This window comes from Haemorhous mexicanus, chromosome 24 (genome assembly GCF_027477595.1).
Source record: "Haemorhous mexicanus isolate bHaeMex1 chromosome 24, bHaeMex1.pri, whole genome shotgun sequence".
Lineage (NCBI taxonomy): Eukaryota > Metazoa > Chordata > Aves > Passeriformes > Fringillidae > Haemorhous > Haemorhous mexicanus.
Window position 1 is genome coordinate 2,250,523 of NC_082364.1, and position 20,846 is coordinate 2,271,368.

Genomic DNA, 20,846 nt, shown 5'->3' on the forward strand with positions numbered 1-20,846 from the left:
CTGGAACAGTAATTTTAATACTTAACAGACTCCCGTGTGCCTATTAAGCTGACAACAATTACATGTGACCTACTGTTTATGAAACACTGATTATGCAGGAGGCCAAATTAATGATGTTAATTATTTAAGACAGAAACTCAGGAGATAAGACATCTTAGTTTTGGAAATGTTTATGATTCCTCCCACAGTGACATGGATGTAATGTTGAGAGAGCTTTAGAGGGACTGGTCTTTTGCTTTGTTTTAGAGATAGAAATGTAATATATTACATTTATTCATATAAGAAATGCTTATTACAACATACATTTTGCAATGTTAATTTGCACTGGGCACACACAACTGATTTTGACATTTTGAGAATTTCTAGTAATAAAGAAATGTACAATATGGAGTTAAAGGTGCATGAAAGATCCAAACAGTTTGGGAGGGAAATTTTCTCCACCTGTACAATGTACTGATTGTTTTTTTTCTGATTCAGCTAAATAAACATGTTTTACTTTATTCAGAATTCTTATGCCCCCAGAACTGTGTGCCCAAATTGCTGCACAGTGAACAACAGGCCATATTTACTGGCTGCTGTGTCCATCCCATGCTGGAAATGGGAATTTAAGTCCTGCTTGAAGGGCTGTCCCAGTGTATTTGAAAGCACTGACAAGACAAATACACACACACACCCCTGAAAGGAAACTGCTCAGGTCTTGGAAGCACCATTTTAAACATTTAACTGGTTCTTGGAATCAGAACATTCTTGACAGTTTCATCTGAATTTCTAAAATAAATCACCTGGTAGCTCTGGAGTCTAAAATCCCCATGACTCTCAGTTCACTTGGAGCTATTGAAACAAGGTGCAAATTCTAGTTTATTTTCCTGATCTGTCACTCTGAGACTAATTATTTTCAAACTGGGGCATAAACTAAGGTAAATATTCTTTCCTTCTCTGCATGTAAGAGATCTTTGAGTGGGAATTTTCAGTGTGTTTAAAGAATTCTTTATTTTTTGAATTTTCTATGCAATTTGTGCTGAAGCTCTGCAGTTTTATAGGAAATTTCTGAAATAATCCACTGCTGAAAATATGTGTGCCACTTGACTTCAGAATTACAGGTTTCAAAGCCTGGATTAGTTCAAGTGCAACATGTACTCCTACTATTAATTCAACCCTTAAGTGCTGGGTGTTATTTTTATACTCAGGTTTGTTAGCAGATAGATAAAATCTTCCATGTCACCCAAAAAGTCTTATCTAAGCAGTTATTTTTCCTTTTTAAGGGAAGTGGGACAGATTTTAGATGGAAATGACAGGAAAGATTTTATGAGCTATGAAAATGCAGCTTTTGGTTATTACCCCTATAGGGAGCTTCTCTTGACACAATTTCTGCAACAACTTCCAAAGGTTCACACTCCTTCCTCAGACCCACTTGTCTTACAAACCCCTGCAAAAACCAGTTTGGAAAAATGTGCTGAGAGAGGGGAGAGCTCAGAACTGGAAGTCAGAGGAGCTGAGAGCAGCCCTGTGTGCCATGGGGGGGTACCTGACTGGCTCTAACAGAACCATGATGTCTCTTTGACCAAACAGACCCAGTTTAGTTTGGTTTTCTCTGCCAACCTTCCCTTATAAGGGATTCCCTCAATAAATCACTAAGCTCAGCACAGCAAAAGCCTGCTAAATATTTACAGCAAGTGCCACACAGCATCTTGGTAAGAACTACAGGCAGAAAGTTTGGGGGAAGAGATTTAAGGCTGCTCTGCTTCTCCTGGGGCTCGCAGTAGTGAGGTCTGTTGAAGTCAGGGCTAGGCCTTGTTTTCAGTTGGTTGCTTCAGTATGCATGTTTCACACAGAGGTTTAATTAAAATTTATTAACACAGAGCAATGATGAAGAAACAGCAAAGCCAGGACTATCTTTCTTCACCAGTGCTGCCTGGAAATAAATAGGAAACAAAAAGCACCGAGTAAGCAGATTCTGACTTTCATCACCTACATTCTTCTAAAGCATCTGCCCCTCCAGGCACTGATTGTACTTTGATCAACACACAGAACTTGATGTAGGAACAACTAAACATTGTGGGATTAAGGCTGGGGAGGTTAATGACAGCACAGCACTTGGTGCAGAACACTTTGCACACCAGGGTGGTACATACCGATCGTCATCGTCTGCGTGAGCGTTAGTGCCAGAGGTGCTCTGGAGTGTGGGCAATCCCTCTGTAACCCCCTCATCTATTGAGCCTAGGCAAAGAAAAAAAAGGGCAATTTAATGCAAATAACTGTTCAAGAAGGGTTGGGGGGCAGGTAAATACACATCAAGCTTGCTTTCCCAAATCTCTGATAGACACTGATACCTGGGTGATAAGATAATAAAAGTGCCTTGGGAAAGTCATTTAGAACACCCAGAAGCAACTTGCACCAGATCAGCCTCTCTCTGCACAGATTACCCAGTAAACTGACAATTCCATAAGGGCACAAATTTGGTACACCTAGAAAATGGAATTGTTAAATACAGCCAGTTTTCAAAACACATCCAATACTAGCATTGAAAAGCAGAAATGTTACATTCACCTAAAGGGACTATTTTGTCAAATTTTCAAGACTTCCTGAGCAATAAGGAGTTCAAACCTGCTACACTAAATGGCTTTTGTGGTCCAAATCTTCCACAAATATATTAACTGATAATGTCTTCATTTATTGATAAGCAGCTGAGACAGGAAGAGGCCTCTGGGAAATCAGAAATGCAACACAAAAGAGACCAAACACCCATTTGTTAGAGAAATGTACAAACAAAAGCACTGCAGAGCTCTGCTCAGTTCACCAGCACTGGGGCAAATGTAGCTCAAGGGCCTTCGGGAACAGAATCCAAGGAAATGCAGCACTAAAGCAAACCCACAGCTTCATTCACTGATGGGGCTGCTGCTCATCTCTCATCAGCACCAGAGTTTGGTCAAGCAGCCCCTGGATGTGCCCCACTGAATCCGTGGGACATGAGGTGGGGAAGGAGATTTCTCTCCCTACACCTCCACCTCGAGGACAAGCAAAGTGCAGGACAGCACTATGAGCTCCTCTTGCTGCTGGGGTGAAATAATTCTGCTTTCTAAGAGAGGAGCAACCTGAATTTGGGGACCCTAAAGCTCACCAGGAAAATCAAGCAGAATTAGGTGTACACTGGCAAGCGTCAGAGAAAATGGAAAACCAAAGAGAAGGAACAAACTGGGGAAGGTGAAGCAGAAAATGTGCATATTCTGTCAAAAAGAATGAGAGATCTTTCCTGAAGTGAGAGATTTTTGTCTTAATGTGATGCCATGTTATGGGGCCAGTGACAAGAGGAAAACTGCATCTCTGGCAGCTTCACAATTAGTAAAATAAAAATGTTTGATTTTGTTAAGAGGTGACCAACTATACTTGGGAAATTCATCAGCTAAGTAATCTATAAAGTACAAAAATTAATCCATTTTGATTTATCCTTCTTTCTCATGAAATACTTAAATGACAGTTTACTGAAAAATAAGCCCAACTGCTCTTAGGTTTAATTTCTGCCTTCACCTCTCAAAGGCCAGAAGTGCTAATGAGTTATGAGAGTATCTTCTCAGACACAGCTGTTTTGTAACCATAATGATTTATTTATCAAGTCCCTGCTCCACATCTCCGTCCGCATTATAAAGTGCTTCCAAATATAATAAATTTCAAATGACCAATTCATAAATTTCCCAAAGAGTGAATAAGAGCTTTTTGCAGTATCAGAGAGAGGCAAGAATGCTTTTGTAAATGCACTGTAAAACACTGAGATAAATATATGCAATTATATGAGGAAAATATGTTCAGGGGAGAAAAAGCTGTACTTTACCATATCTTGCTGCCTCCTTTTACTACTCTTACATTACTGCATAAAGTAATGCATTTTGGGGAGGTAAAAAGTGCTTTCTAGCTACAAAGTGTGCTGCATCATAGCTGTGCTAAAAAGCAAGAACACTGTTTCCCTTTATAGCAAAACATGAATAAAAACCATTCTGAGGATGGTTATTATGCCAAAACCACTAAATATTAATTCAAACATATTCAAAGACAAAGAGCAGATTTGTACTTTAAAGATTTTGCCCTGGCACATTTTTCTTCTCTCTGCAGCTGTTTTAAGGCAGGACATGCTGTACTAACAGCAATAACAGATATTTAAGTTTAAAAATTATAATCACTAAAGCCTGAGATTTTCTACCCCATGCACACAAAACTACTCATCTGGGGCCTGGGGTTTGCACCAAGTTTGTTCTTTAAGCTGCCTTGGTGTGATATTCATTTATATATTTATGATATATATCACTTGATAAGCTATTTTTAACATTCCCTAATCATTACTGCTTCTTGTTCTATTTTTCTGTGATGATATAATTACTTTGATGAAATAATTTGCCTCTCTTACCACGTGGCCCTGGCAAAGTCTTTCAGTTCTGACTGCAATGAGTTAAACCTGAGTCAAACAAATCCTGCTTTTGAGCAAGGACCTCTTTTCCTGGTGACTCCCCAGCAAACAAATAGTTTCTTTTAGTTTTTAATTTGTGCAATATTTTGGCAAACTACATTTAAAGATTTAGAGTTAAACTAGAAGTCTGTTTGCAAAGGCAAACATCCTTGTCTCCAATAAAGAAAACATTTTCATTTGGAAAAAGCATTACAATCTAAAATATCAACACGTGAGCTATCCAAACTGGAGAACAATCCAACAGCAAAGGATGGCATAGATGGGAAATATTTTCATTTCTTTTTAGTGAATAGCTTGGCACTGAATGTGTGTTGCAGTTCTGGAGGGTCAGCCTGATCTCACTTTCTCCAGGGATGTCACAGTGTTGCACTGACCAAAGCAAACAAATAATGCAGACTGCAAGGCAAATCTTTACTATGCTGGAGTTTACTTAATTCCTTAATGGGGGCAGCCTTTCACATACACATCATTTGAATGAAGCAGAGCAGTGCATCTGCCATTCTTACAGTCTTCAAACAGAACAGGAGTTATTAAAAATCTTTCAGTAAACAAACTCTGCTGAGCACAGCTCAAGGCACTTGAGAGTAAAATAGCTGACTTGGGCAAAATTTTGATAATTAAATTAGAAATATTGCAAAAGCTCTATCTTCTGATTTACTAAAAGCCTTCAATGCAGAGGGAAAAAGGGATTGTTCCAGTAACCTTTAAGTATTAGGTCTTAATAAAGAACAGCCTGCTATAAGATCCCAAAACTGGTTTCAAAATGTCTTTCATGGAAAAAAGATTTCTCTCAGCAACCAGCAGCATTTGAAGAAGCAACTTGAGAATCAAATCCCACAGAAATGGAAAGATTCTCAATATTATGACTGTGTGGTTTTATTTTTGTCTGGGGCATTAAGATGACAGTGTTTCACCACTTATTTTGCAAATCCTCTTACAAAGGCTCTCTGTCACGATTATATGAGATTTGATGCCTGATGCAAAGCACTATTCTAACCCTTTGTGGCTGCAGGCACAGGCTTTTCAAATCTGATGCTGCAGCTCAGCTGAGATCGTGCCTTTTGGCACTAATGAAAGCAGAATTTAGTTTCCCCAGTCAGGAAAGTAGAGGTAAAAAGGAGTTATCAACCTCTGCTGAATAAAGAGGGTTACCACAGGCTCACCATTCTCAGCTGCCTTTTGCAAAGTTATTTAAAGAACTCCAAGTTTATGTGTAATATTTCAAAAATCAGGGGGGAAAAAGGGAGTTTCACCAAAGTAAAGCATGGAGTTTCACCAAAGTAAAGCATGGAGTTTCACCAAAGTAAAGCTCCACACCCAGGAGGCAGACTTCCTCCAATGAAATCCCCAGTGCTCAGGTGCCAGGTGGGATATGTAACTGCAGAAATGGCCATACCTATAGATGAAGACTGAGGGCTGATCAGGAGATCCTCCTGCACTTGCTCGCTCCCCGGGACCGTCTGCTGGTCGCTCAGGGAGCTCTGGGATGCGCTCACGGGCTGCGACACCTCCTCGTGAACCTCCTCGTCACTCAGCCTTTCCACCTTGACTCGCACGTCCTCCTCGATCACCAGGGGAGAGCTGCCTTTGGTGCTCTCACAAGTCACATAATCTGCCATCCTCCTGCTGGACTCGGAGGGCCCAGGCATTTCCAAAGTCCTAGAGTTCTCCGCCTGCTTCACCTTTTCTGACTGAAGTCTTCTATCAATTCCAAAAGGAAAAGTCCAGGGAAAGGCTAAGGACGAGTCCACGGGCTGATTTCTGGACTCTGGGTAGGAAGTGGAAGGATTGAGCACTTGGGGGGAGCTGGTTTGTGTGTTACACTTGAGGGGGCTCTCGGGAGACATGACGATGTAGCTTTTGCGCTTCCTCCGAGACTCCCGGCAAACGGGAATGGTTCTTTCCACCACGCTGCACTCGGAGGAGACGGGAGACAGGCTGCCGTCCCGGGAGGTGAAATTGCAGTTTGCACTGCTCTCCTGTCCTGCATCCAGCACCTTCTCCTGCTGGCTGTTGGGTGTATTCCATAAAATGCTGGACTTCATGAATTCCGAGCACGTGCTGGCCACGCTGAACATCTGCATGTAGCTGGCGGCGGCCAGCACGTCGATGATGTTCTCGGTGTTGATGGACAGCGTGGCTGTGTACGCGTACTCCAGCAGGGGGATGAACCCTGTCACTGTCACATGGTGCAGGTCCAACACGCTCTTGCTCTCGTCCTCTGCTTGGCCAACGAGTTTGGAGCGGAAGAAGTCGCTGCAGGCTGCCAGAACCACCTTGTGTGCCCTGAAGATCTTGTCCTGGACGCGGATGGTGATGTCGCAGAAGTGGCCGTCATTCCGGAGCATGTTCAGCTTCCCCAGCATCTCCTGACTGTGAGCAGGGGAGTTATGAGTGAATGTTTTAACACCCATTTTTAGATGGCTCTCTTAGCGTTCTTCCCACATATGACAGATCAAAGGTATCCTGAAATAAAGAGGAAAACTGTCATTTCCATCTCTGAAAGCAAAAGCCAAGTGGATTCGTGATTGTAAGACTCTGTACGAAGAAAATTCATCTGAATCCTCTAAGGCCAAGTTTCTCTAGGATCCAGACTGTACAAGGGACTAACTCCACAGAAGTGCAGTTACTTGCAATTTTCATAATCACAGATTAAATTATTTGCAATCTATCCCTACCATCTTCCATACATCTATGTATCTATAGCTCCCTGTACCTACAGGGGTATCTCTCCCTCTATCTCTCCACACTCCTGCTATACCCACTCAAACCCAAATTCCCAACACAGTTAAAATAAATGCTTGTAATACTAAAAATAAAGCATTTTTTAAACTGTTATGTGTATAGAAACCTGTATTTTTATTTTCTGGGCCCAGAAAACCATTGTTCATCGTTCTTAAACTGACAGACTATTGAAGGTTTCTTTTAAACAGAAAAGTCAGGCTGAGTCAACAACAAGCGTGCAGGAGTAAGCAAATCTCCTAGGGAAGGTCTTTAATACCAGAAAAGCTTTAGAAAAACTACAGCATGAATTTTCAGAGGCCAGAGTTCAAACTAGTAAACATAAAACAACAGTTGCCAATAGGTCTGATTTCCTGCTGTAGTGCAGGTATTGATTACCTAAAGCTGCTTTTAATAGTTTTAAACTAGGATCAGAAGTTATTGAAAATTCCTTCACAAACACAATGCAATATAAACCTCAAAGGAAAGTTTAAGTTTAAATCAAATAGACATAAACTGATTTTATGTATGTGATAAATAAAACAAGGAGGGCAACTTCTTTCTCCTGGAAAACACAAACCTGCCTTCATGGGACCAATTCTCTCCATGTGGGAGCAAATGCTTTTGTTTTGTGCAAGGTCTTCATGAGAATGTTTGACCCCTGGATTTCCCCAAAAATTTCAGAAACATTTCACTGTGAATGGAACATAAACCACAGTGTTTCACCTGCTTAAGCCCCTTCCAAGCCTCCATGGAAGCTTTCTGTGTTGCAGATGCTTCATACAATTAACAAGATACAGAATTATCTCACTGCTTAAACATCAACAGCATTATTGTGTTTGATTCATTCCTGGAGTCAGCCAGCTTCTGCACATCATCCTTCTTTCCCTTCCACGTAAAAAACATTCCATGCTTGCAAATGGCTCACGTGGAGCTTCACAGAGCAACTGCAAGTGTGGAACAACTTACCCCAAACGTGACACATGGAAACAACAGCTGTCACAGCCCACCTGGTTCTACAGACATTGACACTTGGCTGCTTCTTGTTCCTGGGTTTTCACTTTTGATACTCAAACCCTTGCAGACAGAGGAACCCTAACTGTTCAAGAGAACAGATTAACTAACACCTGATAATATATATGTAAGTCTGGGGGAAACTGTAAGGGCCATTTGGGTTTAAAATGAAATTTCACACTGGTGCAGAGGAAGAAGTTAAGCACAAGCAAAACATTCCCTTCACTGAAAGAAAACAGATCGACCTCAAGAGGCATCTGAATATCCAGACTCTTTGTTCTCCAGCATGAATCAAATGAAAAACATATTTCATTGATCTCAGACCAACACACTACAGCAAAATCTTGTAACAGCATATTCAGAAATGGCCTTTGGATCCCCTTCCTTCTGAAATCCTGGTTGCTGCAGCTGTTCCTTGGCACATCAGAAGCCCACGAGCAGAAGTACAGGAACAACACATTCACAAGGACTAGCCATGGAATAATTTGGTATTTAGAAATAGTACCAATACATCATTATAAACTAGGAGAAAGATCTCAGAGCAACCCTCCCAGCTCCTGCAGGCCCAAAAGACAAGGCCATTTTCCTGTCTGTTCTTCTGAACAGGGGATGCTCAGCCCTCCAGCCCCAAAGTGAGACCTCAATTCTGCTGCCCTGCTCTAAATCATTCCTTGTCCTGCTGCCCCTCCCCTCTTCTGGCTTCCTTTCCCCTTCTCCTTTCATCTTTTGCTTCCTTGACCTTGATCTGGTTACAGAATTTAAAATAAAATAGCGGAAGTCAGTGATGTGCAATAAATTGATTTAAATTTATACAGGAGCAGTGTTCCTGCCACGAATGTGGGATATTGCTCTGTTAAATCACTTCTGTAAAATGACTTTCACCCTCACTGCACTGACACCTCCATTCAAACAAGTGGCTCCCACCCAGGCCTCAGTGTGAACAAGGAGCATGCACAAATGGTATTTTCAGAAAAATCCAAAGGGCCAGGCCGAGGAGGGGGAAAAATATCAGTTCCTTACAGTTAACGATGTAGTAAAAACATCAAATATTTTCAGAAGGTAATTTAAACAGTCTGAAAGTATTTTCCACATGAAAAGATGAGCGTGCTAAAGCACAGCCAGGTTATCCAATGGTTCAACCCTCTTTCCAATCTTTCAGTGGCACAAGGCACTTTTATAGCTGCACTCAATTCACAGTGACCTGAGAGGGTAAAGGGCTGCAACATTACAGCTCCAGCCCAAGTCCATCATCTGTGTATTATCACCAGTTCAAAATAGCACTTTGGCAGGTCTGATTTCCCAGTCTGAGTCCCTGACAGCAGCTCTTGGATGCCACATCCAAGAACTAAATATACCCACGCCCTTGGGAGTGCTGGGGTGGGGACAGCAAGGTGCACACCTCAACTAAGTGGTAAGTGGGCTGGAGCTGGAAAAGCTGTTAATTTTGGAGCCACAAACCATTCTCTAGGCAGGGAGCAGGGATGGTATCACAGAGAGTGGGGCTCCTCCTCCCATTCCCCAGGCACACACTCACACCCTGGCCCACAACACATTTCAAACCTCCAGAGAAACACAGTGAAATTCAGACACTTTCACAGGTTTTAAAAATATTCACAGTGGGACACTTCAGTCCGTATTTAACTTTGACACAGACATTTACAGTTGGAGAGAATGGTTTTTCCAGCATGTATTCCTGCCCTGGAAACATGTGAGCAATCACCATCACAGCATTCATCCCTGAACAAGGTGAGAATTCAAATGTGAGCACTTCAGGGCTTCCAGAGCAAGGACAATTTTGTCCACTCTTAGCCAAAAGCAGTCTGAAGGGAAGTGCTACTGAACCAAACGTTTTGTACAATTCATTTGAAAATTAGTCACTTTTTTTTTTAACACCTAGGAGCACAAATGAAGACCTGACCTTTAAGTAGTTTGGAGTGACTCAGCTCATTCTCACTGTTTCAAGGCTACTGAAATGCACATTTTAGCAACAGCTACCACAGCACATACACTGTTTTGGGATTCAACAGGTGTCAAGTTTCTGAGCTTAGAAACAGCAAAGATGAAACTGTACACTGTAAGTGTAATGTTAAAATGTAATGAAACTGTGAATGGAAAAGAAATTATATTGGAATTCAAAAATATTGCTTATGTGACCTATTTACTTCCATGTACACAAAATTTAGCTCCTTATTCACCTGCTGCCTAATGTGATTGGGTTTGAAACATGGTATCTACAATAATATTTTAGAAGAGTCAGTGAATCAAACTCACGAAGCTGTTTGAATTCAGTTTCTCACTTAGTCACATAATTTCAAAACTAAAGTCATTTTTAGCACCACAAAACCACCACCCTACCTTTAACCTCCCTATCCTGATCCGTGGCAATTCACAGCATGAAAACACCAGCTTTTTCTGAAGACTGAAACCAACAGACTTTGTACCACTTTACAGCCACATAACTCCTCAAAACGATTAGGAAATTCCCACCCTGGTGCTCACCAAGCCCTCAGATACATTCATCCAACAGTGATGGGAGCCCATGGCGTAGATCATTGGTTGGTTTTTTAATGTAATTATTTATTTTTAATGCTCATCACTCCTTGGACACTGGTTAGAGCAGCATTACATCAGTAGCAGGAGTCCAGACACAGACAAATCTTCCACGGGGATAAACATGTGACCTGGAGCATTTTATCTCTGCCATCTCACTGCAGGACACAGGTACCAGCACCCCTCACTCCCTCAAATTACCTGGTTACTATAATTAAGTATAATTAAGTTCATAATTGAATCAGAACAACTGCTTCAATCAGAACGAATACAAGTCTGCTATTTCTATTTCTATCTCTATCTAAACACACATCTGTTTCCCCAACAGCAGCTGGCCTAATAAAAGGTACTATCTCCATTATAAATCTTGTCCTGGTTCACTTCACAAAACTGCAGGCCAGAGCATCCACAGGCCAGAGCTACCACACCATCCTAGCTCCAAATCAATCAACAGCACTTTCTAAACTTTATTTTAAATTGTATTTTAACTCGGGTTAGTGAACCTTGTTTGACCTCAAGCCAGCACTGCCAAACCTGACAGTATTCATGTAAAAGAGGCAAACAGAGGGTTCTGTGCTCAAAATGACATCAGTGTGGAGCATTCACTTTGGAGCTCTGGAATCCCTGGAATGCAAACCTGTAACCTTTGGCTGCAGGGGATGAGTGGACCAGGGAAATGACCCATTCTGGGAAGTATGCTGGGCTTGAGAAGTTCAGTTTCCTCCAGGACAGCAGATTGCAAACTGTGAGTGCACAAAGGAGCCAGTGTTCAGGAGCTGCTGCACAGACCCCGTTGTGTTAAACCTGAAAGAGAAGCCAAGCTCCAGCCTGCACTGGGGTGAGGTGATGCCACAGCCTGCAAACAACTGGGAGCACTTGGTGCTGGGCCTGACTCAGTCCTTGGTCTCTCAGCTCAGGAACCAGACTGACTCTCCAAACCCTTGCACTGAAATACCCCAGGACACAGACACTGCCCCTGTGTCCCTTCCCTCCCAGCTTCTCAGAAGAGGACAGTGTTCAGGCACTTTCTGTTTTAAAGAGTGTGGAGGTGTTTTGTTCTTGGCCAGGGCTCAAGCTGCACATTGAGCACTCACTTCCCTGGGAGGATCTCTGCCCACCAAGAGTGGCTGATGACAGGTAAGGAACTCAGAGAACTCCAACTGGGAGCTGGAATGGAAGAGCAGTTTCACCTAACAAACTGAAAGCTGAAATACTACAACCCACCTATTTATTGTAAGCAGCTAATGCTGCCCTTCACAGCAGAAGGCACATAAAGAGTGTGTTGTGCTTTCCCAATGTACTCCAAAAATACTGCACTTCACAAGACCATGTATTTTGTAAAGATGGGGGTTTTGGCACACCACTGTTGACAAGTTCATGTGCCAGAGCTGCTGAGGCCACTGGCTTCATGACCATTAGTGCTGCTCACAGAGAGCATTTGTTGGGTGCTCTGTACTCACCCCCAGCCTCTTCCTTTGTTCCACACTTAATTTTTCATTTATCTTTTTTTTTTTTACTTTCCAAGGATGCTACAGTGGAGAATTGGCTCACAAGCAGCCACCTCTTCCTCTGAAAAACTCCTTGCAAAGAGAATTTCCAAATTCTAGAATTTAGATCTTTCTAAATTTTAGGTATAGCCCACCAGAAGCTGCTGCTGAAGGGTGGCAGGCAGTACTCCAGAACCAGACTTCAGCTCCGTGGAGGGAGACTAAAACACCACCAGGAAGCAGCCATGGTTCAAACTGATCCAGGTCAATGTAAATAACCCACACAATTATCAGAGGCTCTGAATGTTTATCACTCCCAGAAACTGACAATAAGCTATCTCATTCCCCAATTTTAAATAAATTTGTAAAAATTTAGGTAAGCTTCTCCTGAGTGCTGTAAGAGCTGAGGTTTACAAAGTCAACACACCAAGGCTGCAACTCTTCACAAAAAATTGCTGAGAAGATTTGCACATCTGGAAATCCTGGGCTGTGACAGGGCCCACCACCATTTTTGGTAGCAACCAAGGTAAACCTCCTCAGGGCAGGAAGAGATAAAGGCAAAAGCACACAATATTTCTTTACTCTAAGTCCTCCAACAGACCAGGAACAGTGTTTATCTGCAAAGGACAAGGTGAAAAGCATCCAACAGCTCCTCTTCCAAAATAATTACTCAGGAAAAAGGCAGGCCCACAGTGTCCATGAAATCCATGTTTCGTATTCCTAACAGATCTTTGCAGTTTCCCCCAGATTAAACCCTGCAATAATAGAAAACAAAAGCTTTGACTTGTACCATGGCACAAGGAGAAAGCAGATGTGTGCAGCCATGGCAAAGCCCCAGCTCACAGCTCCAGCTCTGACTCACACTGCCACTGCTATCAAAAACATTAATCTTTCATGGGGATAGGAAAGAACTGACTCAGATCATGGAAAAATGCATTTGCATGATGCAAATCTAGTAGGTGCATTTTAATTCTCAGGGCTGGTGAAGGCATTGAGACAAGTAGTGGGGTGCCAAACCCATCAATTTGCTCTACAAAATGGTTTTATTGTAAAGTGGAGATGGGATGTCAGCTGCAACAGAACACTTCTGAAAGGATAAAATTAGAAAACATTTACATACACATTTTAAGGGAACAGTACCAACAGACTTTCCCCAAGCAGAAGAGCACAGATTATCTTAGGCTGGTTTGCATGAGTGGAACTTCAGCTGAGTGTTGAATCCAGGAGCTGCCACCCCTTCTCTTGGAGGTGCCAGGGCTCCCAGCCACTTATCACCCCTGCAATTTATCACTCAAAACCAGCCTCTGCTTTTGGCAACAATGCCTTAATCACTGTTAGCTTTTTGAAAAAAGTTGATCTAATTAACTTCTCCATGCACATTCCTATACAAGAGAAAGCAAAAAAATCCTCCTACTTTGGCATTCTGTTTTAATTCTTACTAGCAGCAAGGTGTGAGCTATGGTCAGACACTGCACTATCCTTGCAATCCACTGCTACACCTTCCTGGTATTTGATTTTAACTTCCCTTGCCAAAAGAAGGACAACCAACACCTTACTTGGGTCAGGTGTACTTCCTGTTCCTCTATGTGTACTTCCTGTTCCTCTATGATTTTGCAGATTTTTTTTTCATTTTTACACCATGGATATTAAGCACAATGGCTGCTGTTAAAGCAACATAGACCAAGAACAAATGAGAAATATTTGCTTAATTCCAAATATCTCAGCTGTCCTCATTCAAAACAATAAAACTCCAAGAAAAGGTTTGCAGTTTCCAAAGTGAGATGACCAAAAATCTCTCATGGCACCAGACTGCCTGAGCATATGAAAGTCAAAAAAAACCCCAAAACATCCACTGTGATGAAAAAGAGGTATGTATGTGTCTACTACTTTTATTTTAGAATATTAAAACCAACACAAACATATCCCAGGCTGTTGCCCCTGTAGTGTGAGGTCACAGCAAAGAAAAAGCTGAAAACCATTAGGTAAAGCATTACTATTTTTCAGGAGCTGCTGTTTCTACATTTAAGGCGAAGCACAAGGTGTCTTAGGGATTTTTGTTTGTTTTCCTAACGAGTCATTTGCATGGGAATTAAGAAGCTGGATGTAAAAATTCAGCAGTTGTGCTCTGACAGTGTGAGAGGAGATATTAAAGAGAGCCTGTGTGGACTGATAGGAGCAGAATTAAGCCTGCAGAGGAGAGCCCAGCACACGGCTCAGGATGGAAATGTGTGCATTCAAAGCAAGCCAAACCTGCTGCTCAAAGGGACCCACAAACCTTCAGAAACTTCCCAGTGACGGAACAGAACAAGAACAGAACTTACCTATTTGGGCTGATGCAGCTTCCAGAGTGTTTCTGCAGAGTGTATCTGTTTGAAACCCCCAGGCATGTCCTGGAACTCAGAGTGAAGCTCTCCCATCTGGCAGAATTAAGCACTCGTCTGTCTGGCTATAATAATTACAGATTCCAGGGCCACATTCATTAACTTCACCAGCAGCCACATATTTGCAGCAGATTCTCATGCAGCTCTAGCTTGTCATTTCCTCCTGAAAGTGACACTTCTGGATTTATTCTTGTCCCTTATCAACCCTTATGTATGGCCTACAGGAAGGGGCCTGCAAGACTTTCTCCTGTCCGATCTCAAATTGGCAGGAGAGTTCAATTCTACTTCAATTCTCTCTTTTTAATTATTGTGGCAGGAATTGCACATCAGTTATGTCTCAGGCAAATGAGAGTTGTGGTCTCTGCAGCTGATGGACTCACTGCTGCCACGAGGTAGGTCCTGAGTGAAAACCAATACACAGATAAATGGGGACATTACGAACTGCAGAAATGTCACAGGACTGGAAGTTAAGTTGTCCACAGTGAAGTTTCAACTGCTAAATGCTCCTGTTGGCTTCAGGGCAATGGAAATTCATCTGCACAGCTCTGAAAATGGCCATGGCTGAGCACAGACCCTCTGACTGATGGGAAAAGCTGGGAGCTGGCAACAGCTTGTAATCCAAACGCTTGGGAATCCCTGAGAGCCGACCTGGAGCTCTGAAAGCAGGCACTGAGTGTGCTGGATTAATGCAGCAAGATTAAAGCATAGCTACAACTCCTGGCATAGATAAAACCTGCAGATTAAATGTCATGTTGTAGGTGTGTAAAACATGTTACCACTCCTTTCATTAGAAGCCAGTCTAAAAGTGTTTCCATTAGACAGTGCTGTGATTAAACCATGATCCTTTAATTCCCAGGGAAAAGGTGTCAGGGTAGCAGGAGAAGAGGCAGGACTGTTCAAAGACTGCCTTGTTTTGTGGTGCACACCTGCAAATAAGCTTGGCAACATTAGCACTATGATAATTTCATCTCTCAAATATTTAGTGCACAAGGTCTGATTATTAAAAAATATAGAGATGTTTTCATCTCTCAAAGACACATGATTGCAGGTGTTTGTATACAAGGGCACAAATCCAGCCAAATGAAAACAAACGGAAGAAAAAAAGAATGAAGAATAAAACAGAAATTGGGATACCACCTGTGTTTACTGAAGTTAAAGTGTCTCAAGCTGAATTGATAATGTATTTTTCAGAGAAAGAGGAAACGCCAGCTATGATGAGAACTTCATTAAATGTTTGACTAACATGACAAATAGAGCTGTTAGTGCAAACACACAGATGAACAGACAAATTGAAGGTAAAGAGCCAGCTGAGAGAAATTCATGTACTTGGATAACAGATTGAAGAATTCACCTATGGAGTGCCATAAGAACTCATTTCAGCAAAGATCTCCCAGACACTGGCTCAGAAAATGCTGATCAAAAGGTTAACGTGTATCATCAGCACAGCACACAAAAACAAATGACTGAGAACTGGAGACCCAGGAACAGAACAAAACTCATGGGAAATCCAAGAGTATGAATTTAACATTTGGCATGATACATTAGGGATCTAGAATGGACTTGAGCTCTGAACTGGAAGCCAATGAGCTAAAAGAGACTTTGGAGTAAGATCTCCATGGTGTAACATTAAATGAACAGCTAGGTAAAAGGCACACAGAACAGCAGCCTGCTGCAATGCCCAATTTCTCGCCAGGTATTTGTCAATATCTATTTTAACCTCCTGGAAGAGTCTCAAGAAGGGGGTTCTTATTTTTCTTCTCTGCAGCTGTCCCTTAACGTGTCTGCAAAGTAAACTGTGCTTAGATCTTCTCAGAGCATCTTCCTTGACCAGGACACGTTTCAGCAGGGACACTGGAGCAGGCAGAACTGACAGGGAACACATCGAGGGCACTGAGCAGCACAACAGCTCTTAATCTCAGCATCTAATTAAAAGCAGAGATTACAATAATCAGGCCAGGACAGCAGTGCCTGCTGCATGGAAACTGATCTGACGCCACAGACTGCTTTTCTGCAACAGTGAGATGTTTCCTGAGATCATTTCCAGACAGAGAAAGAAGATCTATGTCCTTTTTTAAGACTCTGCCTTTCTACATAACTGAAGTTTGCTGCCTCCAACAAAACCCACGTTTCATGCAACAGTGATACACTGAAATAAGATTTATCTGGGGAGAATTGTCTTGTTTTCCTCAGCCATGACAGCTTTTTGAGTTTTGGTGTGATCATTTGAAGTCATCACTTCTGGAGAACAGAATGTTACTATTCACTACTTCAAAGGACCCAGATTTAACTTGTTGCTTTTTTGAAGCTGCAGCGTAGTGCAGAAAGTTTATGTGCCTAATATAGCTTTCACATGGTTGAATAAGCAAACCAGATAAATGCCACCTTCCCCAGCCTCTGGTGCTCTCAACTCTGCATTGTAGGATCTCACGTTAGCATTCCTTACTGCACATAAAAGCAATTTTCTGACAGCACTTAAAACTGAGGCTTGTTTAACAATATGAGCAGGAACTGTGAAAAGGTCTTGTTCCACACTGAATTACCTTCATTCTCATAATAAAAATTAATGTGTGAACTTCACCAGACAGAGTGTTTTGGGATATTTCACAGCAGATTCACTACCCTGTACTTTTGGTTTTCACCAATTCCCCAAAAAACACATGATCAAACTACTAATGTGCTATCAACATATGAAACAAACCTCTACTTTTTTGGTTTTCTGGGGTCTTTTTTTTTTTGGTAGAATAAAAGCAACAAGTGAATTGAGTCCTCATCATATCTTTATGCAGGGAAGTGCCTCAGAATGAAATCAGCTTACAGTGAATGGGCTGATGTGTTACAGCCCTAAGGCACACATTCAAATTTAACCACGCTTTCCATGGCACTGTTCATGCATAATTTTTATGGGATCTCAGTAACTTTTTCATCCTTTTGCTCCATGCAAATTCAGGTTAAGTTTTTCCCAAATTTCTTAGGGTAGAGAAGCTGTTACATGACTGTTTCCCACTCTGTGTAATAAAAAGCAAGGCTGCAGTTTTATAGTCCTTGCTCTTTAACAACAGTACAAAAACCCCCAACTGAATATTAAATTTTTTAAGCACTGCAAATTGCCAAAAAATGTCCATCTATTACTTTCATTTGCACGTGACAGCAACTGCAGCATTTAAACTAATTCCAGAAAGCTATTTTTTCTTGTTTTACCATGGCTACCCACAGCATTTGAGCCTTCACTTTCAGAAGCTCTGCAAGCGTATCAACAAGAAGTCAGGAAAAATACACATGAGAAAGACTATTCAAGCCAGCCTCCCAAATTAGTCACCAAAACAAGAATCTCCAAGCCCTTTCTGGTGATGGCATGTGGAAGAAATATCAGGAAAAATGGCACAGCAAAGCAGGATGGCTCAAGATTGTTTTGGTAGCACTACTCCTCTGGATCCCTGAAGGAGTCAAAAAGACAAAAATAACAAAACTCTCCCATCTGTTGGTCCCCACACATTATATTTTCCTTTTCTCCAAGCAAAATCAGGGTGCATTACAGGAAAGCAGCCAAAGTGCAGAGTGCCTCCTCTCCACTATCCCCCAAACCATGCCTCCCACCTCACTGTGCTCCCTCCTGTCCCTGGAAACCACTCCCTGTCTCCCCATTTGACAGAAATAAGAGACTGGAAGGAACACCACAAACAGCAGGTTTGTCACAACCAAATTTGGCTAAGTGCTAGTTTTTACTAGTTGAGCACAAAGCTTACCTGTCAGCTGACTGGTTGTTTGAAATATTCAGGTTTATTACACAAAATGACAGCTTTTCTCTCTCACTTTTATTCCAGGAAGCATTACACCCTAATGAAACCCACATTAACTATAATAAATGATTTTTTCTGAAGGGCAATGCATATCTGAACTCTCCCTGAAGCACAGCAGCCCCATAAACACCCCCAGTGCTGGAAGCAACACTGAAGAAAAAGCTCAGTAAAGAGCAGAAGGGAGAGATCAAGGCAAAGTCTCAGATGCTGTGTGATCCAAGGAGGGGAACAGGCACTGCTGACCCAGCCAGCAGGGACTGCTGCCAGCAGCCAGGGTGTCACAGACACATCAACAACAGCCACCTTCCAACGGAAGCAGCTAGAAAGAATCCTCAACAAGTTCAAGCAAGGCAGGAATGTGGTTGTGTCATCACCCTTTCAGCACTACGTGTACCTTTATTTTCCTAATGACTCATTTATGCAGATAAATGCCTAAAAGGAGTTCTTCTTGGCTCCAAAACCTAAAAGTGCTTGTATTTATCCACAAATCACATTATCAGGTGAGCAGCAGCTCCACAGGCTGGAGCTGTCTGCCCTTGTATGGCCAAAGCTGGCCTGGCAGAACCACATCCACAGTTTGTGCTGGGCATAAGGAGAGTTTTGTGGGTTTTTTTTTAACCTCCAGCATCTTTACCAACATTTTACAGAAACCTCTCACAGTAGGTATTTCAAGACAGGGGTATTTATCCACTTAAAAAAACCAAAACAAGACATTGAAAGAAAACTGCAGGAACTGTCAGACCACAGAGCTTCAACAATATCTGTCCCTAATAAGGGAGCAATGTGTCCCTTAGCCCACGAGTCATTTCTGGGACTCTTAGGTCTCCATAGGACATGGCATCTTCAGGCTTCCAATGCCTCCACACTTAACTCTGGCAAGTATCCACCACAACTGTAGTTTTTTCCATAATGCTCTCTTGGTAATACTCAAATACAAAACGCCTTATCAACGGCCATCTGTAGCTGTATTTATAAACTAAGATCTTCTTCAGTATCTGTATTTCCACTGCAATATCTCTCACTATGATTACTGTGTTCATTTGCACGTTGAATATAAAACATTACACGTAGTAAATGTTTATAATATTATCACAGAGGAGCTACAAAGTATCCCTTTATTAGAAAGCACATCTCTCTTTATTCAGTCTTGGGTAAAGCAAGCAAACAAATGTTGTGGCCAAATCACCTCAAAATAATAGCAGAGCTCAAAGGAAAAAGAAACCCAAGTGATGAAGAGCTGCCTCCGCAGACAGATGTACTAAACAGACTGGGACAATGCAGCTTGGAAAAGGAAAAGAGCCCAAAGAGAGAAAACTGAGAACACTGAGACCTGTAAAATCACAAATGAGGTGCTGATGCAAAAAAGATTCTTTATTCTTTCTCATACTACAAAAAGTACGAGGATTAATGAGATTACAGTTTAAAAAGAGGCAAAAAAATAACCCCAGAAGCCAGGTATTATTTTTGTACAAGTTGAGGGTATTCACAGGGTATTCTGTGGAAGCTCCAGGGATAAACTGTTGGAAATGCTTAGGCAGTGCCCTCCAGGACAGGCCCAACAGGCACTGACCCCTTGCTCAGGCCACCTCGAAACCAGGAGCTGGGGAAGATGCCTGAGCTGCCTGGGGTTGCTGCTCCACTCTCCCCTAATGATTTACTCCTGGCCACTGTCACAGACCACATGCTGAGCCCAACACACTTTTTGCAGCACTTATTATCCCATTGTTCACACACTCTGCTACATGTGCTCATGTGAAATAATGATTTCCCCAGCTCTGGAGTGGAAGGCATTAAGAACAGGCTATTTACAAATAATGCACAGTTTAAGTCACTTCCTTCACTTGATTAAATGGAATGTAAGAATTGAATGAAATGCTGAGCGTTTACATTTCCTGTCACCCCATTTTATCAGGTTTGCAGCTCATTTCCTACCACCACCATTTCATTTCAGCACCTTGCACAAAGCAGTCCTGGACACCTGCTTTCATCCAGTGAAACAATTAGAAGAATCAATTTGCTCTCCAAGGCAAGGGGAGTGATGGACTCCTATGTTTACTTAGCAATAAGCACACAACTATTTAATTAGATCTAGATGCTGAAAACTGCATCTTTGAGGCAACAGCCACGGCCAGAGAATGAAGCATTTCAATTTGTTACATAAATCAATGTTTTCAGTAGGTTTTTTTTCTGCTTGTAACTGCTGACTTCCATATGGAAGCAGTGTCACAGGTAGAGGCACATCTCCCACCCAGTTTGGCTCCTGCACCCTCACACAACACTTCTTGGAAGAAACAAGCAATTAAGTTGCTGCCCCTTCTCAGCCACACGCGATTCCAAGATTGATGTCGTATTTCAAGCGACAGACTGTGAACACGCTCTGCAACCGTGGCATTTCATTTAGAAGTCAGCACTTGACACATTGAAGTATTTGGAATTCCTG

The 20,846-nt window shown here is 42.0% G+C and overlaps 1 protein-coding gene across 9 annotated transcripts in view; it reads right to left on the minus strand.

The window, feature by feature from the left end:
* The window catches only part of ZBTB44 (zinc finger and BTB domain containing 44), a 38,114-nt gene that overhangs the window by 13,570 nt on the left and 3,698 nt on the right, over positions 1 to 20,846 (minus strand). For 8 of the 9 annotated variants that reach the window (XR_009489379.1, XR_009489377.1, XR_009489378.1 and 5 more), the window contains exons 2-3: positions 5,853 to 6,922; positions 2,133 to 2,217 (exon numbers count right to left, since the gene is read on the minus strand). Coding sequence is in view for 3 of the 9 variants with exons in the window: in XM_059867344.1 (XP_059723327.1) it covers positions 2,133 to 2,217; positions 5,853 to 6,870 (1,103 nt within the window). In the remaining 6 variants the exon portion in view is untranslated. Of the gene's footprint in view, positions 1 to 2,132; positions 2,218 to 5,852; positions 6,923 to 14,549; positions 15,973 to 20,846 lie in introns of those variants that run through there. The other variant, XM_059867345.1, reaches the window with a different exon arrangement.